Source organism: Cyrtonyx montezumae, unplaced genomic scaffold, assembly GCF_038088225.1.
Source record: "Cyrtonyx montezumae isolate F1298 unplaced genomic scaffold, pur_monq_1.0 scaffold_8, whole genome shotgun sequence".
NCBI lineage: Eukaryota > Metazoa > Chordata > Aves > Galliformes > Odontophoridae > Cyrtonyx > Cyrtonyx montezumae.
In genome coordinates, this window is record NW_027072089.1 from 56,154,095 (window position 1) to 56,166,572 (window position 12,478).

General features: G+C 46.6%; 1 protein-coding gene across 1 annotated transcript in view; it reads right to left on the bottom strand.

The window, feature by feature from the left end:
• Window positions 1–12,478, bottom strand: part of RIPOR2 (RHO family interacting cell polarization regulator 2) — a 54,172-nt gene that overhangs the window by 22,478 nt on the left and 19,216 nt on the right. Inside the window, exons 2-6 of the mRNA XM_065753105.1 lie at window positions 5,852–5,978; window positions 4,283–4,438; window positions 2,383–2,461; window positions 2,139–2,162; window positions 1,619–1,672 (exon numbers count right to left, since the gene is read on the bottom strand). Of these exons, the coding sequence (XP_065609177.1) occupies window positions 1,619–1,672; window positions 2,139–2,162; window positions 2,383–2,461; window positions 4,283–4,438; window positions 5,852–5,978 (440 nt within the window). The remainder of the gene's footprint in view (window positions 1–1,618; window positions 1,673–2,138; window positions 2,163–2,382; window positions 2,462–4,282; window positions 4,439–5,851; window positions 5,979–12,478) is intronic.

Consider the following 12,478-nt stretch of genomic DNA (forward strand, 5'->3'; position numbering starts at 1 on the left):
TGTAAGTTTTGCTACTGCCCTTCCCTCCAGTTTGGGACATGTGCAATTGCAGTAGTACAGCAGGAATGCAGCAAGCTTCTAAAATTTATTGGTGTTGGGAGAGCTTGTTCAAAGGTGTGGACAATGTCCACACTGTCAAATGAGAGTGGGCATGTTAACTGGTATATTTATTAGGGCCGGCACCAGCCATGCATTGAGACTGTTGAGATATTGGACTGACAGGTAATTCTGAGAGAAGGAAGTGGTTTTAAAACCTTAAGAACTGGGAGTTGTAGACAGAATAAGCAAAAGTTTAGAAACAGCTGATGTCAAATGAAGTATTTCGAACTTCAGCTCCACGGGCACTTGCATAATCTCCTTGTGAACTTCTTAGAGTCCCTGGCATGACTTAGGCTCGAGGCATTCAGTAAGCAGTCTGGAGGTTTTGACCCCCTGCTGCTGTTCTGCACAGTGAGAACATACTCATCCACCTCAATAAATGAGTGTGGTCTGCTGCTGTGTGCTTTTTCCCACCCTTTGCTTCCTGTACAGCAGGTGCCCTTGCTCACCACAGGGTTGAAAGAGTCCTCTGGCATCTGAAACAAAACTGTGCTGTCACCTGAACAAGCCCACAAGTTTAATGCAGTGTAGCTCTGCTCCTCCTGCCTCTGTTGCTGTGGGTTACAGAAAGAGAACTAATGTGCACAGGTGACCACTGTTATCCTCTTGCATTTGGTGCTTTTCATTCCTATTATAAGCATAGAAGCTGTTAGCTCTGAGAGGCTTAGAGTGGGAAGGCCTTGAATGGAAATGTTCTCCAAGCAATAATTTTGCCATTCATGTTGCCAGCAAGAGAGAAACCAGTTAGGGGAACAAAATTTCAGCCTATTGCCTGGTGACTTTTCTCAGCTCTCAGAGTAAAAGAACATGAAATTAAAAGGTTTGGATGGGCTGTCATAATTGGAGCACTTCAAGCTGTATGAATGCTTTTCAAATGGCTCTCAAAAGACGTTTCATCCATCACAAATAATTCCTTCTTTTGTCAGGCTCAGAAAAGTAACTAATAGCTAGCAGATATGTTTATAACCAAGAGAGTGCATGTCGTGGGCTTCGTCCAACTCTAAACTGTATAGGTATAAATCACAAGTACGAGAGACTCATTCTCACCAATGCAATCAAGTGAATGTGAGCCCACCAAACCATGCAGCAAAAAACAAGATGACCACGACCAGCAAAAACATCCTAGAGATGGTGTGCAGTAGATGGAGTTTACAGCTGGAGAACTAGATGACTTTCAACTCTGTTTCTACCTAGAGTTTAGAAATAGGCATGTGATGAGAGACTTGCCTCAGAAGGCAACCACTCCCATGTTCTCTGTATGGCTAAAAGCACATGGCAATGTTGTGGGGCATGGAGAGTGGATGCACATCAGATGAAAAACAATGAAAATCCTCTTTATCTCTGACCACTGAGCTATTAGAGCAAAAATACTGAATGTGGGAGAGGCTTTGTTAAATCTCCCTTCCTAGAGAGGGGAGGCAGCAGTAAGCCAGTCAGGTTGGAAGGGACTTTAAAGACCTTCTAGTATGCCCAGGGTATTGTTTTTTCTAATGTCAGACATGCTTGGGGTGCTTGTTACCTTGCTGATGTGGAACTCCAGCCTCCTCATGTATCGCTCAACTGCTTTGATTTGCTGGGGGAAACAGAAAGGCAGAGAGTGAGGCACGTGCGAACATATCTGATAGATTCTGCATCAATTTTCTTTGATGCAAATTCCATAGTTCATTTGAAATTAAAAAGCTGAGCACTTTTGGCTTAAGAACTCTGTATTTTCACTACTTTGAAAACCTATACTAAAACCGATTAAATTTTTGCATTTCAAAACCCATCCTTTTCCTGAATAAACTGGTTTTTGAAAGCAAAATCAAGCTTGGCATTTTGGCTGAAATGAACCTGATAGTTTAGGAAAAGCTTTTGAGGGCTTTTATTTTGTTTCACCCAAAATTTCCCACAGGGAAAGAATATTTTCAATCCTTCAGCTTGTTCTTCCACAGCAGTGGCTGGAGCAGGAGTGGGCAGTGACCACTTAGGCTAGAGCTACCCCAAGGACAGCTCCCAGTGAGCCTACCTCTGTATGATTTACAAACAGGATAACATACCTTATCTAAATCGTACAGGACGCCCTGCAACAGAAAAGATGAAACTGTGATTGATTTTGCAGCACAACAGTGCCAGAGCACTGTGAGACAGTGTCAGTGAATAGAAGTCAAAACCAAGATGAGAGTTGGAAGGGACAAAGATCGTGCATGCAAATGCCCCATTTCCCACCCCCAGCACGTGCCTGTACCAGTACCCCTGGATGGGCACTGTGCTTCTCTACACAATCACAAGTGTGACACGTACCAGGCGTGAGTTTCTTCTCATGTCTTTTAACTGAGCAGTCAGCTTGTCCAGCTCTGTCTGGTGCACTTCCAGATACTCGCTGTAAACACAAACCAGAGAAGGGAGGCATGAGCTCTGCAGCGTGTCACGGAGCCGGCTCCTGAGCGCTATACAAGGAAATCTCTGCAACAAATGGCCTTCCTCAAAAAAGTTGATCCATATTGATCTGTTCTAAAAACAGTTTCCCTGCTGCCTTTCTGTGAATAAGTAGAAGCCACTTGTTTAGCTGCGTAAAGCAGCCCTGTGTTTTCCTGACACTAAACAACCACTTTCATGTAAGCTATCTGCTGCTTAGTTTACAGGCTGGTGCCTTCCAATTGCTGCTATCGTGTCTGGCTGGTAAAAGCCCTCTTATCATCAGGAGCATTATCTTAAGGACAATAGAAGCCTCTGATGTAACTCCAGGAAACCTGGACGAAAAAAAAATATCTACTGTTGAAATCCCCACCCTTGGGACCTTTTCAAGCAAATAGAATAGGAATTCTGGACTGATTCATAGGTTCATAAGTTCATAGGTTCATAAGGGTTGGAAAGGACCTACAAGATCATCTAGTCCAACCATCCTCCTATCACTATCCCTACCCAACTACTAAATCAAATCCCTTAGCACCTCATCTAAATGTTTCTTGAACAGCGCTAGGGATGGTGCCTCAACCACCTCCCTAGGCAGGCCATTCCAGTGCCTGGCCACTCTTTCAGAGAAAAAATGTTTCCTCAGGTCTAATCTAAATCTTCCCCAATGCAACTTGTGGCCATTCCCTCTCGTCCTGTCATTATTTATCAGGGAGAAGAGGCCCACCCCCTCCTCACCACAACCCCCCTTCAGGAAGTGGTAGAGTGCAATAAGGTCTCCTCTGAGCCTCCTCTTCTCCAGACTAAACAATCCCAGCTCCCTCAGCCGCTCCTCATAAGACTTGTGCTCCAGGCCCCTCACCAGTTTTGTTGCCCTTCTCTGAACACGCTCCAGGGCCTCAATGTCCTTCTTGTAGTGAGGGGCCCAAAACTGAACACAGTACTCGAGGTGCGGCCGCACCAGAGCTGAGTACAGGGGGATGATCACCTCCCTGCTCCTGCTGGCTACACTATTTCTAATACAGGCCAGGATGCCGTTGGCCTTCTTGGCCACCTGGGCACACTGCCGGCTCATGTTGAGCCGAGCATCAACCAACACCCCCAGGTCCTTTTCCTCTCTACATTCTTCAAGCCATTCTGCCCCAAGCCTATAGCATTGCATGGGGTTATTGTGGCCAAAGTGCAGGACCCGGCACTTGGTCTTATTGAACCTCATCCCATTGAGCTCAGCCCAGCTATTCAGCCTATCCAAATCCCTCTGAAGGGCCTCCCTACCCTCAGGCAGTTTGACACATCCTCCCAACTTGGTGTCATCTGCAAACTTACTGAGGGTACACTCAATTCCCTCATCTAGGTCATCAATAAAGATATTAAACAAGATGGGCCCCAAAACTGACCCTTGGGGGACACCACTCATAACAGGACGCCAGCTGGACTTAACTCCATTAACCACTACCCTCTGGGCACGGCCCTCCAGCCAGTTCTCCACCCAGAGAAGAGTGAACCTGTCCACACCACGGGCTGCCAGTTTCCCCAGGAGAATACTGTGGGAGACCGTGTCGAAGGCCTTGCTGAAGTCCAGGTAGACTACATTAACAGCCTTTCCCTCATCTACCTGTCTGGTCTCCCAGTCATAGAAGGAGATGATGATTTTCACTATGTGCTTTTCCAGTCCTAAGTGTTACTCCAACAGGTACATTATTTTATCATTAAGGATCTGTCTCTGTGAAATGTTTTTCTAGGTGCTAAAATGTCCCAGAAAGCTTCAGTCAGCAATAATGGCTCTTACTCCAGGCCGTTCTTCAAGGCCCTGTAGACCTCTTCCATTCTTTTGGGCTGGGGCTCCTTGGGGGTGGTGCTGTTCTTGTGGCCCAAATTATGCATTTTCTTCACCTTTGCTTGGGGCTTCTTGAGCGCAGAGGAATTTTCAATAAAAGAGTTACACCTGCAAAGTGAACACAAAAGAGGAGAAAATCCCTGTAAATCACAACAATCTCAAAGAAGCGTAGCTTAAAGAAATCTTGATTTTATCTGTGCTAGATAAATGGTTCTGCTTATGTGCCTGCCTCCGGAAGGTCTGTGTTTGTTTACAAGTTGAGAGGTCTGAGCAGTCTGGGACGTGTGCCGTTAGCTTTTGATGTGCCAGTTGCCTTTCTCAGATATGCTCATCAGGCATTTCTCTGTCTTATCCCATGCCCGTCCTGTCTCCTGCTGCTTTGCCTCAGCTGTGAGGGCTAAGAGCAAAGGGGAGCCTAGATAATTTCAGGTGGAAAGTCTCAGAGTTCCTAAGACTGGGGATTGGTTATGTGTTTGTCTGGAGGCCTGATGGCGGCTGCAGCTCTCCCAGGGAGCGGAGGGGCAGCGCTGAGCTCTGCTCTGTGTGTGTGACAGCGACAGGGCCCGAGGGAACGGCATGGAGCTGTGTCAGGGGAGGGGCGGCTGGGGGATAGGGACAGCCCTGCACCACAGGGCGGTGGGCGTGGAACAGGATGCCAGAGTTCAAGACAACACTCTCAGACATAGGATTTGAATTTTGGGTGGTCCCATGTGGAGCAGGAGTTGAACTCGATGATCCCTATGGGTTCTTTCCAACTCGAGTTATTCTATGACTCTATCACACTGCTGGTCTTGACTGTGGACCACAAATGGAGGACAGCTGTGCTGCATGTAGGTGGTTCTTTGGCTCCCCTCCTGCAGGTCAGCATCTAACCCTACAGCTGGCAATGGGGAGGTGACCTCCTTACCCTGTGGCTCCTCCCTGACTGCTAACTAGTGATCTGGAGCTTGGTGAGGTTCACACCAGCTGAAACTAATTGGAAAGCAGCTCTGGAGGCATCTGGCTGACCCAGTAAAGAGCCTGGCTCAAAGCCGGAGGTCCTGTCTAGCCAAAGGACCATGCAGGGAAAGGTTCTGCACTGGGATCTGCTTCCAGCAAGATGCTGAAGCAGCTCTGCAAAGAGAATGAGGCTGGTTTAACTTCACAGCAGCAATGAGAAAACTGACTTAGGTAGCAGCAGTGTGAAGCCGGGGGCGGTGGAAAGCATATCGTGCTTCTGCACATTTTACTTGTGAAAAGATTGCTGCATAAGTTGAGGAATTAAAATTATTCTCTGAAATGTTCTCACAACTCTGAGGCATGTGAGGAAGCCTTGTGTTAAAGGTGGAAGCGCTTGGTAGTTCAGATACAGGGTGACAGCTTAATGACACGGACAGTATATAGGGAGATTTTAGACTGGAAGACTTATTCCTGCAAGCTGGGGAGAAGGAAGTTGTCCCTCACCTCTTCTCCACCTTCCAAGCCCCCCAGGCTCCTTTAGCACCTGATTGTGAAACGCCTCTTAAAGAACACAGTACTTGCCTGGAGCGTCTCTCTTGCAGACCGCTGAAGCCAGCAAAGGACTGGCTCCTGATAATCCCATTAGGACCTCCTGGAGAGAATGAATGTGATCCTATTGACATGATTTCTGGAAGCCGGGAGGATATTCCTGAAAAACAACGGGAAAGAAGGTCAGGGACTGGGGTGGGCACCAGAAAGGAGAAAGGGCAGCCCAGCCCCACAGGAGCTGTGAGCCGGGGCTTGAACACAACCCCCAGCTCCAGTCTGATGAGGTCCACTGCTCAGTTTGCAGAATAAATCACAAGACTGCCTGCAAGGGCGTTGGATTTCCATGGAAAACAGCAGAGATGATGAGGGTTTCACCAGCTCATTTGTTTGCCAAACTGTCGCACCTCAGAAACGAAGTGGACCGGTTTCCACATCTGACTTAACAGCCCAGGGTCTGTATGCTAGTCCTGGATTATGAAAACCATGCTATGGCTGCAATGAGGATCTGGATGTGGGGCTGGCAACCAGCTGCTGCAATGCACTAATCCCAGCAGTGGCCCCAATTTGTGCTGTGCCCAGCACCCTTCTCCCCCGACTCCAGCGTCACCACCTGCTACACCAGAAGTGCTACTTCTCAGCAACTACACTATGCTGAGGAGGTCAGTGAACTAAGAAGGGCCCTGTTGCTCCCCAGGTAGCAAGGCTGGAGCTGCCTGCAGGCAACAGAGCTGATGCTTTGCCAGACTGCGCCTATGTCCCCACAGATGAACAACAAACCATAGCTGAGTGCCCCAAAGGGAGCCACGTGTGAGGACCACAGATTTACAGTCACAACCAAATGTATTTATTGCAGATAAGGAGCAGAGCTAGGCAGTGCCTCCTCAGCAAACACTCACTGGAAAAAGCAAATATGTGGGGAAATGTCGTGCACAGTCCAGTTATGTTTGATTTGTAATGCTAGGCTGGACAAATACTTGAGGTGGCATTCGGCACTGTGGCAAGCTACTACTTCTCTCTGGAGAGGATTGTATTGCCCAAGAAGAGCTGCTTTGTCAGGAATATTTCTGTAAGAGCTATGCCAAAAATATTTCTTCCAGCCTTGGAATTGTCAGCACTATTAGCGATGTGAAATTTTCTCCGTTACACAACCCAAACAGCATCGATCTCTCAGTTTTGGAAGTGATAACTGATCAGTACCCTGTAACTGGGCAACCCTCACAGATGCAGCCTTGGCTTTGTGATAGGTATATTTAAGCCAAATTTTCTCCACTGTTGTGACCAGCAGGTTGCTGTGATCTGCCCGGGAAGATCTGGAAAGGTTTCTGTCTCCATCCAGCCTAACGTCTGCTCAAGAACAACCACTGAGGCCTCTCTAGAGCCAGCAATGCCAACCAAAGCCTTCCTGAACAATCCTCAGGCACATCTAGGGAATTAGCATGGGCCAGGGGCTATTCCAGCTACTCCATCAAGCAGCCTGGATGTGTCCAGACCCCATTTTAGGAGATTTTTATAGCTGGAGACAATTCCAATCCACCTGGCCTTATGCCTGGAGCACAGAAGCAGGAGTGATGGGTTTATGGCAGAGCTCCACAGGAGCCTGTGCAGATGTGAGCCCTGGCTGCTGCTTGTCCAGCTCCCAGCCACCACTTCCCACCTCCATTGTCTCCCAGTGGCTGTGCTGGTACCTGCTAGAATCAGCTTTGGGATACAGAATTGTCCTCAGTAGTCCAATGCTGTAACCTGGAAACAAAACCTCACATCTACCAGCTAGGATCATGCCACAAAAAACCTTCTGAGAATGAGCCCAAATTCCTCTGAGGGGAGCAGAAAGCCTTGAGGGTGGCCAGCATCTGGTGACATGTGAGGGTGGAAGCTAAACCTCGCTGACAAAAAGCATCAGAGTATATCCTCTCAGGGGAACAAGAGCACACCTGAAACTGGGCCCTGTCATGGCTATGTTGGCCATAAAAACATAACTACTTCTTTTGCTTTGGAAAAATGCAACGATCTCGAAAAAGGAATTTACTGATTTATTTATATTGCTTGTTTTGCTGGAGTGCTTGAGGGCTGTGCAGTGCTTTAGTAGTGAGGGCTTTGCTCACAGTACCAAAGAGAAGTGTGGATGAAGTGCAATTGAAATGCAAACTGGAGACCTGCCTGGAGCTACTTCTGCTTTGCTATTGCATAAAGCGGTCAGAACTCATGCTCAATATATACGTTCATCAGGTTAGAGTTTGCCTCTACCATACAAACACAATCTGCTGTTAAGATTTAACATTACACTGCTAACATCTCAAACATTTCCAGCTGACTGCATGCAGCTGCACTGACCCCATCCAGAAGCAGTAGCCCCTTAGCCCAGATTTGCATGGGCACCACATTTGTGGATTATTTATGATGCTGACATCTAGCAAATACCCCACGGGTGATGAGTATTTGCCGTGCTGTGGGAAAAACGCTTTGCTGAGGAGCAGTTCTACTCCTGCTCATTATTAAACCATTCGTAATACCCTGTGCTGAACGAGCCTACCTCTGAGTTTAATAATACAGCTGTACTCTGATTGTATGTAATCACTGGGTTAATTTCTGTAAGACTTGCTCCATGAGGATTCACCCAGATCTGTTATAGAACTGACTGCTGTCCCTACAGATGCACAAAATTCCCAGGGGAATTTTGGTGATGCTCCAATGAATTGACCAAGTTTCTAAGCCCACAGTTAGTAGTTACCTGATATAAAGCTACCACTTTCTAGTTACAACATGCAGTTTTCTCTCAGTGTTAAAGCATAGTGCACATCTGAAATGGTATTAAAAGCTTTGGAGATTCAAGATTCTGCTTCAGTAGTAGACTGAACCAGCAGACTGACTTTTTAAAGCCTCTATGGATGATGAACTGACAGTGTTTCACTTTAAAAAATCATCAGTCCACTTCCTGCTAATATAAACATTTACTGTGTGTGTGAGAGCATAATTAATACAATTAGTATTGCCCGTGCTAAGTGCCATGGCAGCTGAGCAATGAACCTAGCAGCAGTGCTGAGGGATTAGGTGAAATTGTATCAGTATTTTTTCCTGCCTGACTCAGTGACAGTGTGCAGTGGGGAATGGCAGATAATTGACGGTGCCTCTGTCCCTGGAGAAATAAGCCCCATTGCTCTCATCTCTCCTTACAGTTGAAACAGCTGAGCCTAAGCTAATGAGAGGAGAAGGGATTGCTGAGCCCATTGCTTCCAGAGGACTGCCCTCTTTCAGTCACCCTCTGAATGGACTTGCACCTCCTGTAATGCCAACGTATCTGACAAACAGTGCAGGTTTCAAGCTAAGAGATGGGAATTTCAGTCAGAAACATGTTTGCCAAATCAGGACTGACCTTGTTGTTTGCATTTCCCCCATGATTGACCTAGAGACCACCAGTACATGGCAGCAGTGCCTAAGGTTGATCCTGCTCTCTCATAGCATCTGCAGTTATGGCACTCATTCTCAGGTATGCTGTATAGTGTTAGGGAGCTGAGGGCCTGTGGCACAGCAGCTTTGGGGATGCTTTTGGATTAAATATAATCCTTGATTAAATGGGAATGTGAGGGTAGATTCAAGAGTCAATCTGATCCTTGATAATCCTTTGTTCCTGTCTTATTTTTTTGTGTGGCGTGCATCTCAAGGCCCCCTCTGGATCTGCAAGGATGTAATCCCCACAGTGAGATGTTTTGTCTGATGTTCCCTGTGCTGATCTGTGGTCTGCAGACTGTGCATTAAGGTTTGGTGATGATTGCTTGGGGTAATTTAAGATGAGAGGGTCCTCTAAACTGCTCTGAGCAGACTGCTGCAGCAGCCAAAGGGCTCGGTTGTGAATGTGAGAAACCTCTCTTAACTGAAAACCTGTCAACGGGGTACGTCTAACAAATGAATGGGAACTTAGTGAATAATGGAAGAATATGTTCGTATCTTATCTATGCCAATGATTATTGTGTGCTTATCAGACTAGCTTGTTAACTTAGAAAGGTAAAATGCTTTGTTGCAATAAAATCTCATTTTGCAGTTTGCACTTCCAAACAAGTTAAGTCCAACGAGGGCAGAAACTGACTGTACCCTACAAGTGACGGTCTCCACACAGCAACCCAATTCTTTCTGCTTTGGATGAACAAACCTGAAGAGCACAATTCAGTTCTGCACTCTGTCTCAGTCCAATTCTAAGCCCATTCAGTGTACATTCATAGAATCACAGAATCAGTACGATTGGAAAAGACCACTAGGACCACCTAGTCCACCAAGCCCACCCCCACCATGCCCACCAACCACGTCCCTCAGTGCCACATCCACATGGCTCCTGAATACCTCCAGGGATGGTGAATCCCCCACCTCCCCGTGCAGCCTGTGCCACTGCCTCACTGCTCTTTTGGAAAATAAACTTTTCCTAATAGCCAAGCTGAGCCTCCCCTGAATGCAGCTAGCGCTGCATTTGTGTTCTACAATCTAGTCTTCATTAACATCAATTTCCCAGTTTCTTCCTTCTGGCTTAATTGAATTACCCTGGCAACATGAGGCCAGCATGGGCCAGTAGCCCAAACCACCACCTGGAATTTACAGTTTCCATGTTCCCCAGACTCCTAGGAGGCAAAGAGATATGTATCTTGGATGACAATTTACACATTCTTGTGGATGAATTTTTAATATAAAAGGTTGACAATAATATATGAGTAGGAGCCCTCAAAAGCATTATAAAAACTTCCACAAGAAAATTAACCCTCTCACAAGAGTTTTAACGTTTCTAGGACAAAAATCTTATGCATTAGCACGAAGGCTCCTCATTTCTGAATGTCTCAGGATCATTTCTGTAGGATGGGATCTCCTGGAAGCATTGGAAGATGAATAGATTACATACAGTAAAACTTCAATGGTGTTTTTATGCTCCCAATAAGTTCATAAGTTCATAAGTTCATAAGGTTGGAAAGGACCTATAAGATCATCTAGTCCAACCATCCTCCTATCACTATCTCTACCCAACTACTAAATTAAGTCCTTTAGCACCTCATCTAAACACCTCATCAATGACTGGGATGCTACTTCTTGTGCAGAGTAGTGTTTGCTAGAGTGGTACAGACATCTGAGCTCCATCTGAAGAACTATTCTGGGTTGCCAGAACAAAATAATGTGCATTTGTTCCATCAGAGTCCAAGACAGAGATACTCCTAAATAGGAGCATATGGCTACACTGACAAGCACACTTCCCAAGCCTACATCAGCCAGTGAAAGGCCAGCAGATCTGTAAGCTTCAAATGTTAATTTTAGCACAGGAAAAGAGCCACGTGGGCTTATCAGCATGGCTGTGGAGAACAGTATTGCACAGACAGGAGCTACAAGCTGGCTCCCTCTCCTGATGGGAGATGTGCGAGTGCCTGGATTGTGCTGGGGTAGGCATCAAGGCAGTAGGCAGCCTCTTAATCTGGCCCCAGCACAAGGAGCATTCTTCTGTCAGCCCCTTGCAGCCCCAAGGCTCTGAGGTGGGGCCCCTCCTGACCAGCGGGATCACCTTAAAGGCGTGGGCTTGCTGCTGGCTGACAGCTCTGCCCTTGAGGGGATACTTTCTTTTGTCAGTTATATTTTTATATCTTCGGTTTGGGTGGATTCAGTTTTTATAGTGCACAAGGAAGTGCTTGTGTGTGTCCTTTCAGGCCCTGCCCAAGTGATAGCTGAGAGCTCTGCTTGGTTGCACTGTGAGTGAGCACGAGGCGCCGTTACCTATTTTTAATAAATGTTAGCTTTGGGTATTTTGGTGCCAAATTTTAGCTTTGGTTTCAAATAATACCTTCCCAAGTCTTGATACTAATAGCAAGACTTGTACTTTATTGTTCCATTTATGAACGAACATTTTTTCTGTTGTATGTAAGGACATTTTCAGCTGAAACGCTGCAGTATTTGCTAGCTCATCACAAGGCAGCCTGAGCAGAAACCCAAGTTGTCTACCATCTGGAGTGGCTTGTGCTGTTTGTTCCGCTTTTCCTACCTGACTGGACGAAGCACATAAACCAAAAAGCAGTAACAACAGTAATAAGAAGAAAGCTAAGCATTCAGGTCACCAGCAGAATGGTGACAGCATCTGTGCCTGTGTATATATGGGAGTTGGCAGTTGATGCTCCTATTGTAACATAATTCCACAAATTCAGCATGCATCAATCTGTTACACCAGTACAGTGCCAACTTTAACACGGGGACTTTAACTTGCTTTTTTTATTTTCCGGTCAAACCTCTGTTTGCTGTCACTCCCACTGCTTAGCGGGTGGCTGCAGCAAAGCAGCACACTGCTGCCTTGCAGCCACGCTGCAGAGCTCCTAGCACATGGAGCCCTCTCCTCTGCTTCAGACCTCCTCAGAGAAACACCTCCAGCATCTTCCTCAACTTTGGCTGAACACATGCCGAAAACATAAGGCGAGGGAAACGCTAAGGAGTTATTTTGCTGTAATAAACCCAAGGAAAATAAATTTGAGACTAAATGGCTCCCACACATGACAGATGGGTTCGCGGTGGCTGACCTCATTTTTTCAGTTCCAACATTTGTTTCGCGCTGGCAGCTGGAGCAACTGTGAGCATGAAATACACCCAGGGCCGTCCTTAATGCCGTCCTCTTACAGCGCTCTGAGTACAGAGCGACCGCATCCAGGCGGT